The sequence below is a fragment of the Pavona decussata genome, unplaced genomic scaffold (assembly GCF_977016875.1).
Source record: "Pavona decussata unplaced genomic scaffold, jaPavDecu1.1 SCAFFOLD_12, whole genome shotgun sequence".
Classification (NCBI taxonomy): Eukaryota; Metazoa; Cnidaria; class Anthozoa; order Scleractinia; family Agariciidae; genus Pavona; species Pavona decussata.
In genome coordinates, this window is record NW_028145435.1 from 75,001 (window position 1) to 92,364 (window position 17,364).

At 37.7% G+C, this 17,364-nt stretch overlaps 1 protein-coding gene and 1 pseudogene across 3 annotated transcripts in view; one reads left to right on the top strand and one right to left on the bottom strand.

The window, feature by feature from the left end:
* Positions 1-1,536, top strand: part of LOC146487892 (uncharacterized) — a 19,574-nt pseudogene extending 18,038 nt beyond the window's left edge. The window contains exons 3-4 of the transcript XR_014867524.1: positions 1-164; positions 1,366-1,536. The exon at positions 1-164 is cut by the window's left edge and continues 262 nt beyond it. The product of XR_014867524.1 is annotated as an uncharacterized LOC146487892 (transcript). The remainder of the gene's footprint in view (positions 165-1,365) is intronic.
* A 1,765-nt stretch (positions 1,537-3,301) lies between these two features.
* LOC146487893 (uncharacterized) lies at positions 3,302-15,240 on the bottom strand. 2 transcript variants are annotated; one of them, XM_085124719.1, is made up of 6 exons: positions 14,680-15,240; positions 12,173-12,472; positions 10,098-10,412; positions 6,843-6,924; positions 5,442-5,644; positions 3,303-4,092 (listed from the first exon to the last, which is right to left on the bottom strand). In XM_085124719.1, exons 1-6 carry the CDS (start codon positions 15,107-15,109, stop codon positions 3,782-3,784), a joined length of 1,641 nt encoding a protein of 546 aa, XP_084980845.1. In that variant the 5' UTR covers positions 15,110-15,240; the 3' UTR covers positions 3,303-3,781. The 2 variants fall into 2 exon arrangements, with proteins under 2 accessions (XP_084980854.1, XP_084980845.1); XM_085124728.1 differs by lacking the exon at positions 12,173-12,472 and having other exon boundaries at positions 3,302-4,092; positions 14,680-15,239.
* Between the last annotated feature and the right edge of the window lie 2,124 nt (positions 15,241-17,364).

Consider the following 17,364-nt stretch of genomic DNA (forward strand, 5'->3'; position numbering starts at 1 on the left):
GCGTCAGTAGCGTAGCTGGTTCTACTGCAGGAGCAGCCATTGGTCAAATCATTATTCCTGTTCCGATTGTGGGTGGTGTTGTTGGAGGAGTAGTAGGCGGACTTGCATGCTGGACGTTTTTTCGGAAGCAAGGCTTTGTTCTAACTCGAAGACAGAGCAAAGAGGTAAGACCAATTACAGTCAACCCAGGTCACGCGTGAACAGTATTTCCAAGAATGAAATGAACATTCGAATTTCTCTTTGTAATGTCCGACGTGTGAATGGAATGTTGGACATTTCTCTGGAAATCGTTCCGAAAAAGACGCATTAACTGAAAAAAAGATTCAAAATACTTGGGAAACAATTGTTATTCTTAAAATATTCAATTTTGCAATGTAAAGAAAAATTCATAGCTTTGTACCGTCAATAAGGTAGGGAAATTTATACGGGAACTCTGAAATCTCGTTGGCGATTTTCAAAACTGAGATGTAAATTTCAAAACTTCGTTCAAATTTCAAAAATATCGTTCACGCGTGACCTGGGTTGACGGTAATTAACTTTCAGGGCATTGGAACTCGAATTCTTGAATGACAGAAAGCATTATTTTTGTGTCATTTTAGCGATAAACTGGAAAAGCTGCAACAATTAATTGCATAACAAATCCGAATCCGAATTGATGGCACCGTGACTAAGAACGAGTGCGAACTGTGTAGCCATCTGTGTTTAACCTTTTTAGCCCGTTCTTCTTTATCTGCAATGGGGTAAAAATAAGGAAATTTAATTGGCACACAGTAACATGTGGCCAACGTGCCTTTCCATATTCTGCACCAACTTTATCGAAACAACCACCTAACACTTTCAAAATGCTCCTTCACTGCAATCTTTTAAAACTGCCCTAGAGAAAACCATTTATATTTAAGAAAGCTTTTTAACGACTTCAGGTCTTTTTAATGTATTTTTACGATTAACCTATAACAGTCAGCACGTAGATTTCTTAAATGTACGGAAAAATATAGTCATTAATATTCCAATTGTTGTCCATAATATTCGCTTGAGATCAACAATACTATTTACAAGGCTAAAAAGTTAAAAAGATATCTTTTAAACTTCTTAGCCTTGTAAACAGCATTGCAAATATTCCAATTATTTTCCAAGTGTCATATGCTTTTCTTTAAAATTCAGTTGATTATAGACGTTCTTAGTCTGTTTGTCAATTGTTCAAAACACTCGGAATCGTGGACTGCTTAAGACCAACTCTGTATTATAACTAAAAATCGCCCGCATGCCCATGTCGGTCCTACTTATCTTCAAACTCAAGAAGCGATTCAAACCATGAATAACAGAGAAAAGCCCTGACTCAGCTTTTTGCTGACCATGTTTCCAAAGAGAAAACAAAACAAGGGAAACAATAACAACAACAAATGTTGTGGACGCAAGGCATTCTCCACCAGTTGCGGTATGAACCAAGGGATAAATAACGGGACACCTGTCCAAGAGCCCCATGGACACAAGTATGGAAAGGGGAATGGATCGGATCGAAGGGGATTTCCTCTCTAGGGGGTGTGGGGCCTCCCAAAGCTAACTTAACCCTGTGTTCTCACCCAACAAACAAACAAACCATATGTACTTCTGAATGAAAAGCAACCCTATTGCTCTAGCTTTATTTGTCACTTCTTTGCTATTTACCTTTTATATTACAAGTAAAAAATAATATATTTGACAATTTGATAAAAAATGTATCAAATAAGGCATGCTGGTTATCCAGGTCTGCTATATAAATTCTTACATTATAAAATGTATAATTGATGAGAACCACAATTAACAAAACAATTTTTCTTATAAAATATTTACTTATTAAGTAATATAATGAACTGGGCTCTCTTGGGATTGCTCTAAAAATTGTTATCACACTCATACAACCAGCCTCTTTCCCAGGGTCTCTACTCTTCACGTCCCAGGGAGCAGAGAGACCCTGGGAACGAGTTTGTATTGCAACCTGTTTTCAATGCCAAAGTACATCATTCTGGCAACAACAACAACAATTTTTGTTTAAAACACGGTGGGCTTTAAAGCTGATATAGCTTATGGGGCCATGTAATAATTGAAAAATTATTAAAATTGAGTGTGGTCAGTAAACATTTTTTTTTGACATTTTTAACACATCTTGACTCTCACACTAAGATAACAAATTTAGAGATTATCTCTTGACATAACTTATAGCAAAATAATTATCTCTGGCATTTAATTCATATAGTCATCTCCCATTATTGCGGACATCTTCAGGACCCTGAGTTAGCGTTGTTAATAGCGAGAGTCCGTAATAGCAGGAATTTATCTCAGTCAAACGTCTGTAATCTATTTTTGCCGATGATTTGGCTGCTGTCCGCACTATCAGGGCATCCGCAGTAACAAGGCATCCGCAAAGCGAGAGTTGACTGTAAAAGGAAAAGTCGTACAAGTGCCACAGGTACCCAACGTGACCAGAGTTTGGCCCACATTTGATCCGGTCTGGTTCTCTGTTTGAATTTCCCACAAATAACTGTTTCTAATGTTGCATACAAATGAGGCAACTGGTAATCAATCGCATAGTGCACCTTTTCGCCTCGCTTGCATGCCTTTAAACCAAGAATGTTTAACCGCAGGCTCATCTGAAAAGTAACAACCCCTGTTTACCAAGATGAGACCAACACAAAAATTTAAAAATATTAAAGACAAGTAACCTGACCATTCAGATTATAAAATTTTGAATGCCCTACTGTTTAATGCCATGTTCAGTGTGCACACAATATTGGATCATAAGGAAAGTGTGACGAAGTCTAGTACAATGCATATTGTACTTGTTTAAATAGCCGTTAACCAGCCATTACAAGAGCAGTGTACTAATGGCAATTATCACAATAATCGAAAAGATTAAACAACAAATGAACCAATCAGAACTCAAGCAAATACAAGTACATGGCGTCAAGTGCGAGAAAACGCCTGCATGCAAGTCACGGCTGGTTTGGTTTAACTTCTTACTATTGACTAAGAAATTGGTTGCAAGATTTTTTTAACCAATCTTAGCAAAGCAGCCCACTAAAGCAAACATGATGTTACTTTCGACACTCAATTGAAGACTGATGTGATCAGCAAAGGTGTGAATGTGGGTCACAATTTTTTCAAAGAGCCAGTCATTCTTTACTATGGTGAAAATGTACCTTAAAGTATTAATTACATAATATAATATCTTTTAAAGGCCCTATGTGCCACGAGGCACGAAAAGGATATATGATATGATAATATCTTTTAAGATATAATTATTATAATTATTAATAATTATAATTATTAAAATAATTATCATATTATTACATATATAATTATCATATATTTATTACATAATATATTACTTAATAATTGCACTCTTTATTAAAAAATTAATATTGAGTTAATAATTGATCATTTATTTCACAGTATACTATAAAAATTTTAATAAACTTACTTAACCAGTAACTTGCCAATTTCAACCAAATCCTTACAATCTTCAGTAAAGAGAATTTAAAAGAACTCTGAACAAATCCCCTCCCCTACACAACGTGTTAATGCAAATTTTAAACAACCTAACAATTTCATGTGGGTTTGGTTCTCCAATTTCTTTAAACACTGGCATGCACTGAAAAAATAAATTACATGCATATTTAATATTTCACATTCTTATTTAGAATTTGACTCATTTTTGTCTTTGCAACTAAGATGAGCTATTTCTAAAAACGTTATTTCCCTAAGGACATAAAAAAAAATTCACAGACGGATTAACACTTAATACTTATAGTGTATACATGCGTGTTCCTCTGCAAAGGGGGACATTTTCCTCTGTCTCTTGAAGCCCCCACATTCCACATTTTGCAAAACACGCTCTGTTACCAGCCAGCTCCACTGATGACACACTCAAAGCATCAGAGTCCCTGAATTCAAAGTCAGCCTTTTCTGCTCTCCTCCCTATTCTGCTATAAATCCATTTCCGTGTAGCTATTACCACAACAATCAACAAGATGGATGAGATGACGAGAGTGACAACAAGCCCTGTTATGGAGGCTTTCAGTTTGCCATTGCTGGGTGTAGGACTTGGGTCATCACCTGAAAAAAACAAATAATGATAATAATCACTTAAAATAGAATGTGAACTCTTTTGATCCTTAGAGAGAGACTACTAACGTCTATTATTAAAAACAGTCTGGATCATTGTATAATGAAATGCCACGGACTTGATTGGCTTAGCGGCCATGGTATATATATACTTACTAAGTCATCAATGCCAATGAGTATTAAATCATTGACCAATGGTTTTTTTTTATTAATGGTGAATAGAGTGAAGTAAATTAAGCTATAGTTAAGGGGTATACCCAATATATGCGAGAAATGAGAGTTTTTTCAAGTTTTTTTTTTTTTTGGTTTTGGACATTTTTCAATCTAGTCTGTTACTTCCTTTGCCTTTTCTGAAATGGTTCATGCAATTCCCCAAAGAAAACCTTTCAACTGGTGTATTACATTTGCTGTTGGAGTTTACAGTTGACATTTTGCAAAAATATGTGCTTTTTCCATGGGAGTGAAAGGTTTTTAAATTATAAATATAACAAAAAAAATTTCAAATCAACCGCGGCTTGTTCTTTGTATTGAAATTCATGTCATTGCTACCTTGGACATCTAGAAAAAAATAGGGTACCCAAAAATAATAATTTATACATAAAGGAGCCTCGCAGCAGTTTTTCTGGATGTGGGGTGGAAGTTTTGAAATTATGATCTCGCATAGAAGATCAAGATCATTCATTATTTACTTGAGAAAGCCCTTACATATTTTTTTCTAATTTCGCCTACAAGCTGCCTTGATTGAGTGGTTTAAATCCCTAAAGTTTCATCACAAGGTGTCTGACTAGGTTTTGAAATAATGGACAATGTTTAAAATGAGAGGATATGCGCTTCCATTATTATGGTAACAGTTGTTGCTTGGAAACTGACGGAAAATAAACTTTGACCTTATGTTGAAATGATGATGTAGTATGAAGGAGATCAAAGTTGATCTCCTATGCAAGATTGTAATTGCAAAACTTCCACCCCACGTCCAAAACAACTGCCTCAAGCCTCCTTAAGCATTTCTCTTCTTTTTCTGTTGGTAACAGTAAAGCCTGCTGTTGAACAGTTTTCTTGGCAACATGTATCTCAACCAATACCACCTTGAATCACAATAAATAGACATGACTCGAATGGGTTTCCAACAAATAACCATACTTGGGTAGATTACAGGCAGTTCTTAAATGCTTTCACTAAGCTCTCAATGCATGTGAAAAGTGAAAACAATTATTAGCAATTGCATGATACCACTGTCAAAGTCAAAGGGTGGAATGTTCAAAACAGTTCAAATACCATCATGTACGATCTTACCTCCCTGCAATTTGACTCGAAAGCAAACAGTCAAGCAGATTCCTTACCTGGAATGCGCACCATTAGGGATGTGTTGGTACCGCTCACATCATTCATCACGCCCACATTAACACAGTACTCGCCAGGAACACTGAACCTATGATTTACTATCAAACTACAAGAACTGTTGTGTTCCATGGTGGGACTGCACATTTCTCCAGGCGGAAGATTACACTGTTTTGAGATGCACCAAAGGAAGGACACAGGAAGACTGGAGGTTAAAGCAAAAACAAATGTAGTAAGAATCTGCACCAACTCTGAGGCAAACCTTGTCTTCCTCAAGTAAACTTTTAAATGAGTGGTGGAAGGAGGCATAACTGTTTATTTGGCCTTTAGAAATGAATACAAGTTTCTTCAACTCCCCCCTCCCCCCCTAGTAGTATCGTGTTAGATTCTTTATTATATCTCTTAGTTAGAAAGCGTGGTGTGATTGGTCAGTTTTGAGGGCTGTTTTTCACTGTACAGCCCGCTAACTTTGAAAGTTTCCTTTACCCGCGCGGCCGATTAACCTCAGAGATAAAATAAATATCTTACTAAACTTGTTTTCTAGGTCTGTACTGTAAGTCACGGATCTTTGTTTTTTCCCCTTGATTTATGGCCCGCACTCTTTGCACTTGGGCCATAAATTAACGGGGAAAAACTTGGTCCGTAACTTACAGTACAGACCAAGAACTCGGTTGGGAAGAGGTATGTATGAGGTGGTTCTAAACTCAAGTTTGAGGATGAAATCCTTATGTGTGACCTACAAGGGAGAGCTATTTAGCGATTTATCAGTTTCCCCTGGTACAATTTATCGTGCACTCTACAGGGAGGTTCTACTCTTGAGCCTGTGTACATGTGTACAAGACATCCTTAGACGTAACCCTTCAAAATGCAAGCTAATGAGCAGTACTTTCCCATGCCACTGTTCATTATACTATAAATGATGGTTCTATTTCCAAGTTTATGCATGGGGCTCTTAAGCATAACCATTCATATGAACACTACTGATCAGCACTTTCCCTCTGTTGCTGCTGTTTCTGTAATGTTCTAATTCCAAGTCTGTGGATGAAATTCCAATGTGTGACTCTTGAAATGAAAGTTGTTGAGTAGAACTTTCAGGCATCAAACAATCTGCCAATGGTCTATGGACTTTAATTTTTTGTTTTTGACACATTCAAGGCAAAATGTAAATTTTAGAAAAGTCAAACAATTTTTATGTCAAACAAATAGCACCCTTAAATAATGAATTTCAGGTTCACATTTAATCAAGTCCAAACCACTTTAACATGTAAAACACTGCACAAAAATGTAAGAATTACCAATACCAATAATTAGAAACTAGAAAAATAAAAAAACAAACAAAACAAAAAACAAAAAAGAAACAATATCATTACAAGGTAATAAAACAAGTAACTTCAGTTACTTACCTTCCATTACAAGAAATGTTAAACCTCACAGTTTTGTCTGCATGATCCAGATGTTTGTGTATCACTTCAAGGGATACAGGAGCTGCAACAAACACAGTATTAGTGGTAAATAATATTATGAAACTGACAATATGATGTCAGGACTGATTCATGTTACAAATCACATATTGCATTTTAAGCGGCAGGGTGGCTGAGACGTCGGCGGCATGGACTTCTAATTCGGAAGTTCTGGGTCCCTCCCTGACCACTAGATGTATTTGTCTCAGGGTAGTGCCTCATTAAAATCCTTGGCAACTTACTGTTAATATCCAACTAGTAAGCCTCCCAGCTAGTTGGCAATTTTAGGATGTTAATTTTGATGAGTTTGGAATGTTTCTTTGAATCACTCACAGTGTCCCCAGTTAATTAACACTGTAGTGCTAAACATCTCAAGTGAAGTTACAGTATATTATTATAAACATGTTCACCATCATCATCATCATTATCATCATCATTTTTTATTGAATGATATCTATAAAACTGCAATTTATTATGGACGTATATCTCAATAAAAATAATGATTATTGTTTTGGCATCTATATTTCCCACTGTATTTTGACTGGCTTGTACCCCAATACATTTAGGTACTGTGAACTTACAAAAAAAACAGTGGAATGTTTACTTCCAAAAATGTTTCAAATAGGTTAAGAAAGCAATCGTTTGTATTGTGGGAAGAGGTTTGCTGTCTCACTTAAAACAATACACTAAGAAATTGCAATTATCAGATGCAAGGCTGTTATCTAAGAAAACTTTCAAGAAGCTTACAAGGTAAAAAGCCAACAAGTAACAAGTAGGAGCCCAATCTTTGAAAATGTTAAGTGCTGCTGCAAAATAATAATTTAAACGCCCAGGGAACCAGGCTGCTGGGCTCCTGTTAGGCATCAGCCTGAGATGCCTTAAGCAGAAAATCCAAATAAACACCTGAAAGGATGCATGGACTATTTATCAAAGAAACATTACAAATTATTTGCACATCGTTATGATTCAGCTACACTGTATTCCCCCACGAATGATCAAAGGCTCCTGTGAGCCAACTCGTGAATGCAGATGACACATAGTAATTGAAATTTAGACGGCTACAGAAACTTCCTTGAAAGCTAAAAGAAATTATATCTTTGCCAGATTATGTAATGAAAAATAACCATTCTTGTACTATAAAACTGATTGTCAAATTATTCTCTACAGATTGAATAAGATTGTTCTGATGCGCCGATTAAAAAAATCATGTGTTTTTTTTATTCAAAGTTCATAGAAGCACACCATGTGCAGCTACGTCATGCAAATTCGTGTCCCCGATAGTCCGGGGCTACTGGATTTTGCGATCGGGCTAGTGGATTCTGACCATCTCTTGCCCGATGGGCAAGTGAAGTTTTTTTGGAAAATAAAATTACAAAATTACTGTAGGGCAAGCCGATCTCACAAAGGGAAATCTGTTAAACAAAGTATCGCATTACATTTCATGCCCGACATAAATGCGTGAAATTTTCCCTTTGGAGTTCAGTCCACGCAATCCTGAAGTAAAAATAATGAACTATGACAAGCTCTTGCCAAATAAGAATAATTTATCGACCGCGTCCTTTTGCTTTCCCATAAATTACCAGTTGTAAATTTCGAAATGAAACATTTTTCCCTTTGAAACCTCTATGAAAGCTGACAAGATCTTAAAGTGTTCATTTCACCAGAAATTTGCATAATTTTGTTTACGACGTCAATGATGCATAACATGGCACGTTCCGCTTTCGCGTAAAAACTGACAAATTAAATTATTTTTTAATTAAATTATTTCTAAATTAAATTATTTTTAATTCTTAAAAGAAACCGCACTTTGTAGAAAAAAACGAAAAAAGCCTATTACTTTGCTCAGATTCAACAAAAAATCTCCATTCTTACACTAAAATGATTGTCAAATTATTCTCTACAGAATGAATGAGAGAATTCTGACGCGTCGTGAAAAAAATTTTCACGTTTTTTTTTTACGTCCCCGGACTTTCTGAAAAACTGAAAAAACTTGTAACTTTGCTCAGATCACAGGGAGTCCACAAAAGTTGTGAAAAAGAAATAAATTAATAAATTATCGACTTACGTTGTTCGTTTCCTGCGGTTTTCCTATAGTGTTCATTTGCATACAATTTACGCGACAGCACTAATGTCGTGTACTGAGTTGTGCGCGAGCAGATCTGAGCTCTGCTGACTATACTTTATATAAATATTGACAAGGGAGGCAACTTCCCTAACTCGCAAAGATGTTTTTGCTGCTCCCTGTTTAGTCACAAATTACGCGAACTGAAATTCTACTTTAGTTTTATTTACAAAATTTAGGTTTGCGCGACAAGTCGGCTGAAAATTTATTTCCAGTCTCGCGCAATTTGTGACTAAACAGGGAACAATGACTGTCCATAGCTATCGTGCAAAAACATCTTTGGGAGGTAAGGAGAGGCGACATTTCGCTCGTGATGGCGCGTAAATCTGTGACGTCTGCGCCAAGGTAACTGGCCGCAGCTGTTGCGAAAAAATTCACCGAGCAAAACTACGAAAACGGAGCTAAAATGCTGGCTCAAAATTGTTTCTTCTTGGGATTCTGACAGGTAAGTGTGTTCCCAAATTTATCCAGCTTTCGTTTGATACGAATTTGGTTGCAAAGCGGCGAACAAGTCGAACGTTCAAAGCTATTTTGCTGAGTGTGTTCAAATTGTTTCGCGAAAAAGTTGCCTCCCTTGTCAATATTTATATATAGTATAGTCAGCAGAGCTCAGATCTGCTCGCGCACAACTCAGTACACGACATTAGTGCTGTCGCGTAAATTGTATGCAAATGAACACTATAGGAAAACCGCAGGAAACGAACAACGTAAGTCGATAATTTATTAATTTATTTCTTTTTCACAACTTTTGTGGACTCCCTGTGCTCAGATTGAACGAAAAATCTCCATTCTTGCACTAAATGATCGTCAAATTATTCTCTACATATTGAATAAGAATTTCCTGATGCTTCGTGAACAATAAATGTTCGCGTATTTTTTCCACTAATTGAATTTAAAACACTCACTGTGCACGCCCGAAAGTTAACGACAAAACCGACCAACCAACCAACCAACCAACCAAGTCAACAGTCAGCTATCGCTATAACTCGTTCATTGCGCTACGCGCATTCACTATTTGACATGATTCTTAAAGACACTACACTGCCATAAAAATACGAAGTGTAACCTTTACCAACCTTTTACATGGAGCGTCTTGCCTATTGGTGGAAATGATTTTTTTCCAAAATCCTTGGTAGTAACTCTGACTGTCACCCACAAGGAGTATTTTCCTTCTTTGTGGAATGTGTGATATATTCTTGCCTTTGGCCACTTTGTTACAGTAGAATCATCTCCAAATTTCCAGTCCGTAGACACACTGGCTACCTGTTTAAATGGATCCTTAAACTTCACTTCAAATTCAATGGGGCTGTTTCTGGGAAGTGCATATAGTAGAGTAGAGGGAAGCTTGGGTCCTGCAGAACTCCTTACCACCAAATACGGATGGAGTACCACTGAAACAGCAAATTAAACACTTCATGTAATTATACAATAGTAATTATTGTAAGCTTGGTTGTCATACATTAGTGTTAACATGCTCACAGGCTGCTTGTCCATTTATTAGAAGTTGAATGAACTTTACCGATGGCAGTTTGGTAAAGTCCAACTTCAAGCTAACCTAGCCTATAGCTACATGTACACAGTGGAAACTTCACCCGCTTCTGTTCCATGAAGCAACAAGGAGCACTGCTTCTTCCCCTGGGTGGAATGCTAGTCTATTGCAAGGTTATCTTCAGCAGTGTCTCGTCAGGCACTCATTAATCCTCTAAGCCCTAACAGTGATCAGCATCAAATTTCTCCTAGTAATATCAATGCTTATTCAACCCCTGATGTCATGAGAAATAAGGATATGATTACCCAAGGTGAATTTTCTTGACATTTTAATAACTTCTCCCCAATACTTTTATAAGAAAAGTATGGAGACAAGATAGGAGAATTTGTTCTTCGATATCATGGGTTAAAGGGTTAATACACCTGGGAGGAGACAGATAATGTCAAGTATTGTCTTTTGTCCATTAGGAAACAACATGCTAATGCAGAGACCAACCTAACCTTCAATCACTGACCCTCAAAACTTTAATCCAAAGTGCAATGGGCTAACCACTACACCAACTACCCAACATGTACCTTACTATTACTAGAATAGAAAGGTCTTGGTATCTTCATAACTACAGTAGTTACTGGTCAACAACTTGAAACCTGTTTTCCAAGTCCTTCAGATGGGATGGCTTACATGAAATCTACTTCCAATAGTCCAATTTCGATACATTGAATTTCAGCCTGAAACAATAACATCACTTCAAAGCTCCGGAAAATAAATTGTAGAGTTTATGAGTTTATTCCCTGGAGCCTCGCAGTGATGTTTATTGTTTCAGGATAAATTTTAATATATCGAAATTAGGCTACTCCACTGAGTATGAAAAAACAAGAACCATGGAGAAAAGTAAATGTTGCCACTGCCCTAAGTCAGCAGTTTCTAGCAAAATGGAACCTAGTCCTCCACAGACTGTAACAAGAGCATGTGCTTGTGATGATCTGTCATGTCATCTGTTGTGTTGTTCTCTCAGATTGTTTTGTTGTAGTTCTCCAAATCCACCGTTCTTGCCGGGTTTAATTTTTTTATGAACTTAAGCTCTTCCACAGGAAATGTAGGCTTCATTACCAGGAACTGTTCAGAAAATCAGTTTGCATTCAAACCCTGAGTGAGTAGCAGAAATCAAGCCTACACGGTATGGAAATGTCATATTATAGCTTTCAACTCTGCTCTGTATAGCTCCTGAATAACATTGGTTTTGACAGAAAAAGCTCTGACAACTTTTTGAAAACTTTTTAACATCTTCCTAGATAGCAGCTTCAATTTTTTGTTCTGTCTAAGAAAGTTCAAGAGTAATTATTGTGTAGGGCGGAACTTTGATAGCTAGACTGCAACATTTCCATCTCTCCATAGTTCTTGACTTTGACAAGTGGCAGTGATATTTCAATATTAAATTTTACTCTCAAACTAGAAACAATAAAATTAGTATGTCAGCAAATTGTTTGCAAAACTTGACAAAATGCCATGGTTTTCATCACATCCAGTGAGAAATGAATTGCTTCTATTCTGGCCATGCTAAACACAGCTTAGGGTATAATGATGACAGAAAAAGCATAATTGACCTTATCTTCTACAATATTAATTACCCTAAACATGTTAAAAGGAATAATATGAATGTACCTGTAAACTTAAGTTCTTTATGGGCAAATCCACTGTAAAACCTGCCTTGGATGAACCCATGCAGATAGACTACCACTGTGCAAGTTCTCACAGTTGTAAAGTTATGAGACAGTTGAGTCAGTCCCGAGTCCTTTTTCAGAGTTCCGTCCCCTAAATCCCAGTCATATGCAATGCCACTAAGATCTTGAGGCAGAAAGTTGTGAATTGTAAGCTTCAAAGTTACTGTCCCTGCATACAAATGATGATCTTGGTCATCTCCTGTGGTATTCTGATATGCATCTAGAGTTGCATTGATCTTATCTGTAGTTTAATTTGTAGAAACAAGAGAACAATCAATAATAAATAACATAAGTGTCTATGTGATTAACACTGTAGTGCTAATTGGGAACACTATAAATCAACAAATCTAAAGAAATATTTAAAAAAAGAGCATCTTTTAAGGTGGTACTGGAGGCTAAATTGGATCTTTCGGATCATGACCTTTTTTAAACATATGGGAGATTGTTCAAAATTATAACTCCTAGGAGGTACACCAGTGGCACCCATGGTCAGGCTAAGATTTAGATACATACAGTAACGGCTACCATAACACAAATCAAATTGTTCAGGGCACAACTTGAATTTGGAACCTCCAGCACCCTTACTGTTATGGCATTCCACCTCCCCAAATCAATAATTATTAAAAGAAAGAGAGACAGTAAAGGGGTGTTTACTTGTGAAAACTCGCCCCGGTGCAAGTTTCACACCGGTTGTAACGTTTTATGGTCGTACGTCGGAACGTGTTGGCAGTTTTTAGCGATTGTTCTTAACTCTGTAAGATACGCTGCAATATTCTCGCCAGGCTCTTGCTTGCGATTGTTAAATCGGTAGCGTTCGTAGATCACCTGTGTTCGCGGTTCGCAGTATGCGTCAAACTTTGCTAGCACGTGTTCTATTTTGGTTTCATCTTCGTCCTCTCCCCATTCAAAGGCATCGAAGGCTTTCGTGGCATCTTCTCCAATAACTGACAAGAGCGTAGAAACTCTTACCAGTGGCTCCTGTTTTGAAATTCCTGTGGCGATTTCATATCGTGACCACACTTTCTTCCACGCTTTCCAATTTGTGGCTACGTTGTCGTCCATGACAAGCGCTTTTGGCGGTGGCAAGTTTGCAGGAGGCATGAATATTTGTGCAGGCGGAGCGGGCAAGATTTCTGGAGCTTCTCCTGGAGCTTCTTCAGATGTCCCTCCTGCCGGCATCGTGGTTCAGGTTCTGTCTGACACCATGTAACGTTTTATGGTCGTACGTCGGAACAATAGATAGAGAGAGACGCAAGTGCTAGTCAACTCCTAGTTTAATGCAGGCTTCTGTGTTCTGAGAGTTACAATGAATCAATAAAGTACTTTATATAAACACGCGATATGCGTGGGGTAATCAGAGGTGTCGATTACACTACTATAATTATCATATCAAGATCACGCAAGTTAGTGTCACAATACAATGTCACAATCCGGTATCGTTACACCGGTATGACATTGTGATTCCATACTGTGTTTACATGAAGGGACGAGATTTTATTCTGCATTTTCATGAGGGAACAGTTCATGTCGGCCTATGTCATAGTAATGCTATCTTGGATTATATGTTGAAGACTACACAGGCGCTACCCATTCCAGACTCTGGGGAGAGTGATTTCATGCCGGAACAAACAGTCGTACCACCTTTACATGACAGCGGAATGAGTTTTTTGTACTGGAATGAGAATCTCGCTCCGGTAAAGTAACCAGGGTGTACCCACACTGGTATGACTCGCTCTGGTATGGGATTTTGGGCTGATATCAAGTAAAAAAATACAGACCCACAAGAGGGAACCAGAGTGAATTAGTACAGCAGGAATGAAAGTTGTGCCGGTATTATGCAAACACCCCCTAAATTTTTAGCTTGGTCATAAAATAGGAGAGAAAGGTTGAACTCAGACTGTCCAAGTGCCAAACAAAACAATCAATGTCCTCAATGGCAGATCTATTGACAGTTTCTTTGGTTGTGAAAAACTACATGGCACCTAGCAAGAATAAAAAAAACTTTCAAATACTGTTGCATACACTTTTGTTGCTGATATTACAGTCAATCTACGTCACACGTGACCAGTGTGCCCTTATTTCATGTTGCATCATACTGAATTTCTAAGAATGTTTTGCAACAAAATGCACAGCAATCATAATACTCTTTGACTAGCCTTGCTGGATCATCTTAACTTGCTCCCACTGAGTTTATATAAGCTTAAATTTAGCATGATAGAAAAGTAAATGAACCTCCTACTTTCAACAATATCAAAACCTAAAGCTCAACATACTACACCATATTACTTTCTAAGCTTAAGCTACATGTATATGAACGGTAAAGGAGTAACTAGGGAATACCCCGCCACTCCATTATTGTGTGGTCCCACACAAAGAACGAGGCATAGTCATACAGGCATGTATGATGAGTAAAATATAAAAAAAATGACCTAAAGGCTTAAAATTTACCTTCGCTTTCCGTGACTGTCACTTGCGTTCGATTTGAGGCGTAATATGAATTGTAGAATCTTTGTCCATATGTTGAGTCGTGTCCATTGTCATTAAGAATTCGCACATAAACAAAAACTGTTTTGTCTCCGGCTTCGGTCCATCGCCAGTGAAAGTTATCCCATCTATGAGTGGTCATTTGGTGTTTTACCCAAGGCTTTGAGGCAATTTTCCAGGAAAATTCAAACGTCGTTTTTTCGTTCTTGCCATGTCTCGTTCTTGCCTTAGGTTCAAGGACAACTTCAGCGCGGAATGATGTTATTTCTCCAACTTTTACAGGACCATTCTTACAGATTAACAATCTGTAATCTCCAGAATGAATACAGTGCATTAGAGCTGGAAATACGACGAGTACAAGCGCGCTAGAACATAAATACCATTGACGCTGCATATTAATAAGAGAACCGGGAAACCGAAAGCGCACTGAGCATGGTGAGTAGCCTTTCAAGCACACATTTTTGTGATGTAATTGGCATTCCTCGTTTCGCAAGTGTCGCCCGGTCCTCTGCTCTGCAAGCTTTTACGGACAAATTGCACACGTGACTTCTGTGTGATGGTTGACTGAGGGGGGCTCGTAAGGGGCTGGGGAAAAAATACCCGAAGGACCTTCTCGAAATTGTGTGCTAAGCAGAATCTAAGAAAGCGGAGTCAAAACCTTTTTTGCGGCTAAAAATCAATTCAGCTGTGAAAACAAACATCGTCGTTTGATGAGGCTTGAAGGGGAAGTATCACGAAAATTTGCTGTCATTTCAAAACCCAAAAATGTTTGACTGTCAGCAGAAACAACGAAATAATTGTCAAGTTTGCTAAAAAATTATCACCCCAGTGCAATAAAACTGTCGATTAGTGCCTCTGGCCAGAGACAGGGTAGGCTGGTTTGGATTGAAACTTGAAAAATATTAGGCTAATGTTTTTCAAGTTCTCGCATTTTTGTTTCCAAAATGCGCTAGAACAGATCACAAGTTGTTTCCTTCAAGAATTGAGTTGATTTCGTTCCTCTCGTCATTCTAGAATTATTTGGCAGGTGATTGAAGGTCTTATTTCATCATTTTTAACAAAAAATCTCAACTTCCCCTTTAATACCTCGGCGTTAATTTCCCCCTTCGCTCCCTTCACCCCCTTCCCCAATAGTCTCTCCCCCCAGGGCTACACTTGTTCTCAGTCCCTTCAGCTCTAGGTCCTTTATCCAAGATGTCTGCCATCCAATCTCGTACCCAGAGTCCTCAGGCTTTTTGGTCAGCGGAGCGGCGCCAGGAGAGACTCTGGGATAATGGAATTTCTTATCCCAGAAAATGTGGGATTCCGGTCTTTGTGCGCATGCTTAAGATTAAAACGGAAGTCAAATGCCCCAAAATGGCAGTCGTGTTGATGTTTTCGGGCCTGAAGGTTTTATCGGGCCTTGAAAGCGTTCGAGAAAGCCAAAGTTGATTGTTACACGCGATCGAAGGAACTGGGTTTTTTTTCCCGTAAGAGCGGATCAAAGCAACTGGACTTTTTATCCTGTAAGAGCGAGCGAACGGTGGACTTGATTCGACATTGCTACAACACATACAGACAAGTAAATAACATAATTATTTCTTTATTACTTTTTATACTTACAAATAAAAAGGAACCATCACTTCTCCTCTCACAGAACTGTGCAGCTGACTGTGTGTTGAATTTATGTTTAAATTACCTTCGCCCTTCCCTTTACGTCAGTTTATGTCCAAATGGGATTTGTTCAAGTTATGTCTGTTTATTAGTTATTGCTTCAATGAACACATAGTGTAAGTTATCATTTGACAATGTAAATCACCTCTTGATATTTACTGTTTTTGCCCCTTTTTAATTGCAATAGAATGAATTGTGTGCACGCTTTTCTTGAAGTGAATATAATTAGAATGTTATATCTGTTCAATTGCAAGCTAGTACAATTTAAACATCAGCACATTTTTATACATCTGTCCTGAATGACATGTCATGAGCAGCTTTGAAGTTTTTCTTTCTGAATAGACATTCCTTTTGGCAAGCTTCTGATAGTCTGAAATGTCAGCTGTCTCCTCTCCCTAACCCACTGGGGACGCGCCCCCTGTGGGTTAGGAAGAGGAGACGGCTGACATTTCAGACTAAACTTCTGACGAATCTGATAGAGAGTGCTCACATCTTGCATAGTTTTAGTGCTGTAGAGTTGCTCCCAGGTATACTATATATCTAGAAATAAAATGAAGTAGTAATAATTTTTTAACAGTGTTTTAAATGCATTCCAGTGCATGTTGGGTTTATTCAATTCAAATCCCAATACTACCTAGTACCAAACTTTTTCCTGGCACAGGCTATGAAATTAAGGACAGTGAGTTGTGTTGAGGTTTGTTAACTTTTCTGCCTAACCACAGAGTATTTACATGAGAACTGTGTAGAGAGTGGTCATCACCTCTCATCAGTAAATTAGTTATAATGTGATTGTTGAGAGACTGTTGATATCCTGACTATGATATATTTTCACTTAGTCAATTTCTATACCATGTATATAATCTCCTCAGTCTGTCCTTGTATATTTAATCAAGGTAAAATTAAAACTATCTTATGTGAGTTCTCATATTTTTGGGTGTGTACTATAGGAAGCACAGGGAAGGGGTTAATAGATTGGGGAATTTGTGTTTATATTAT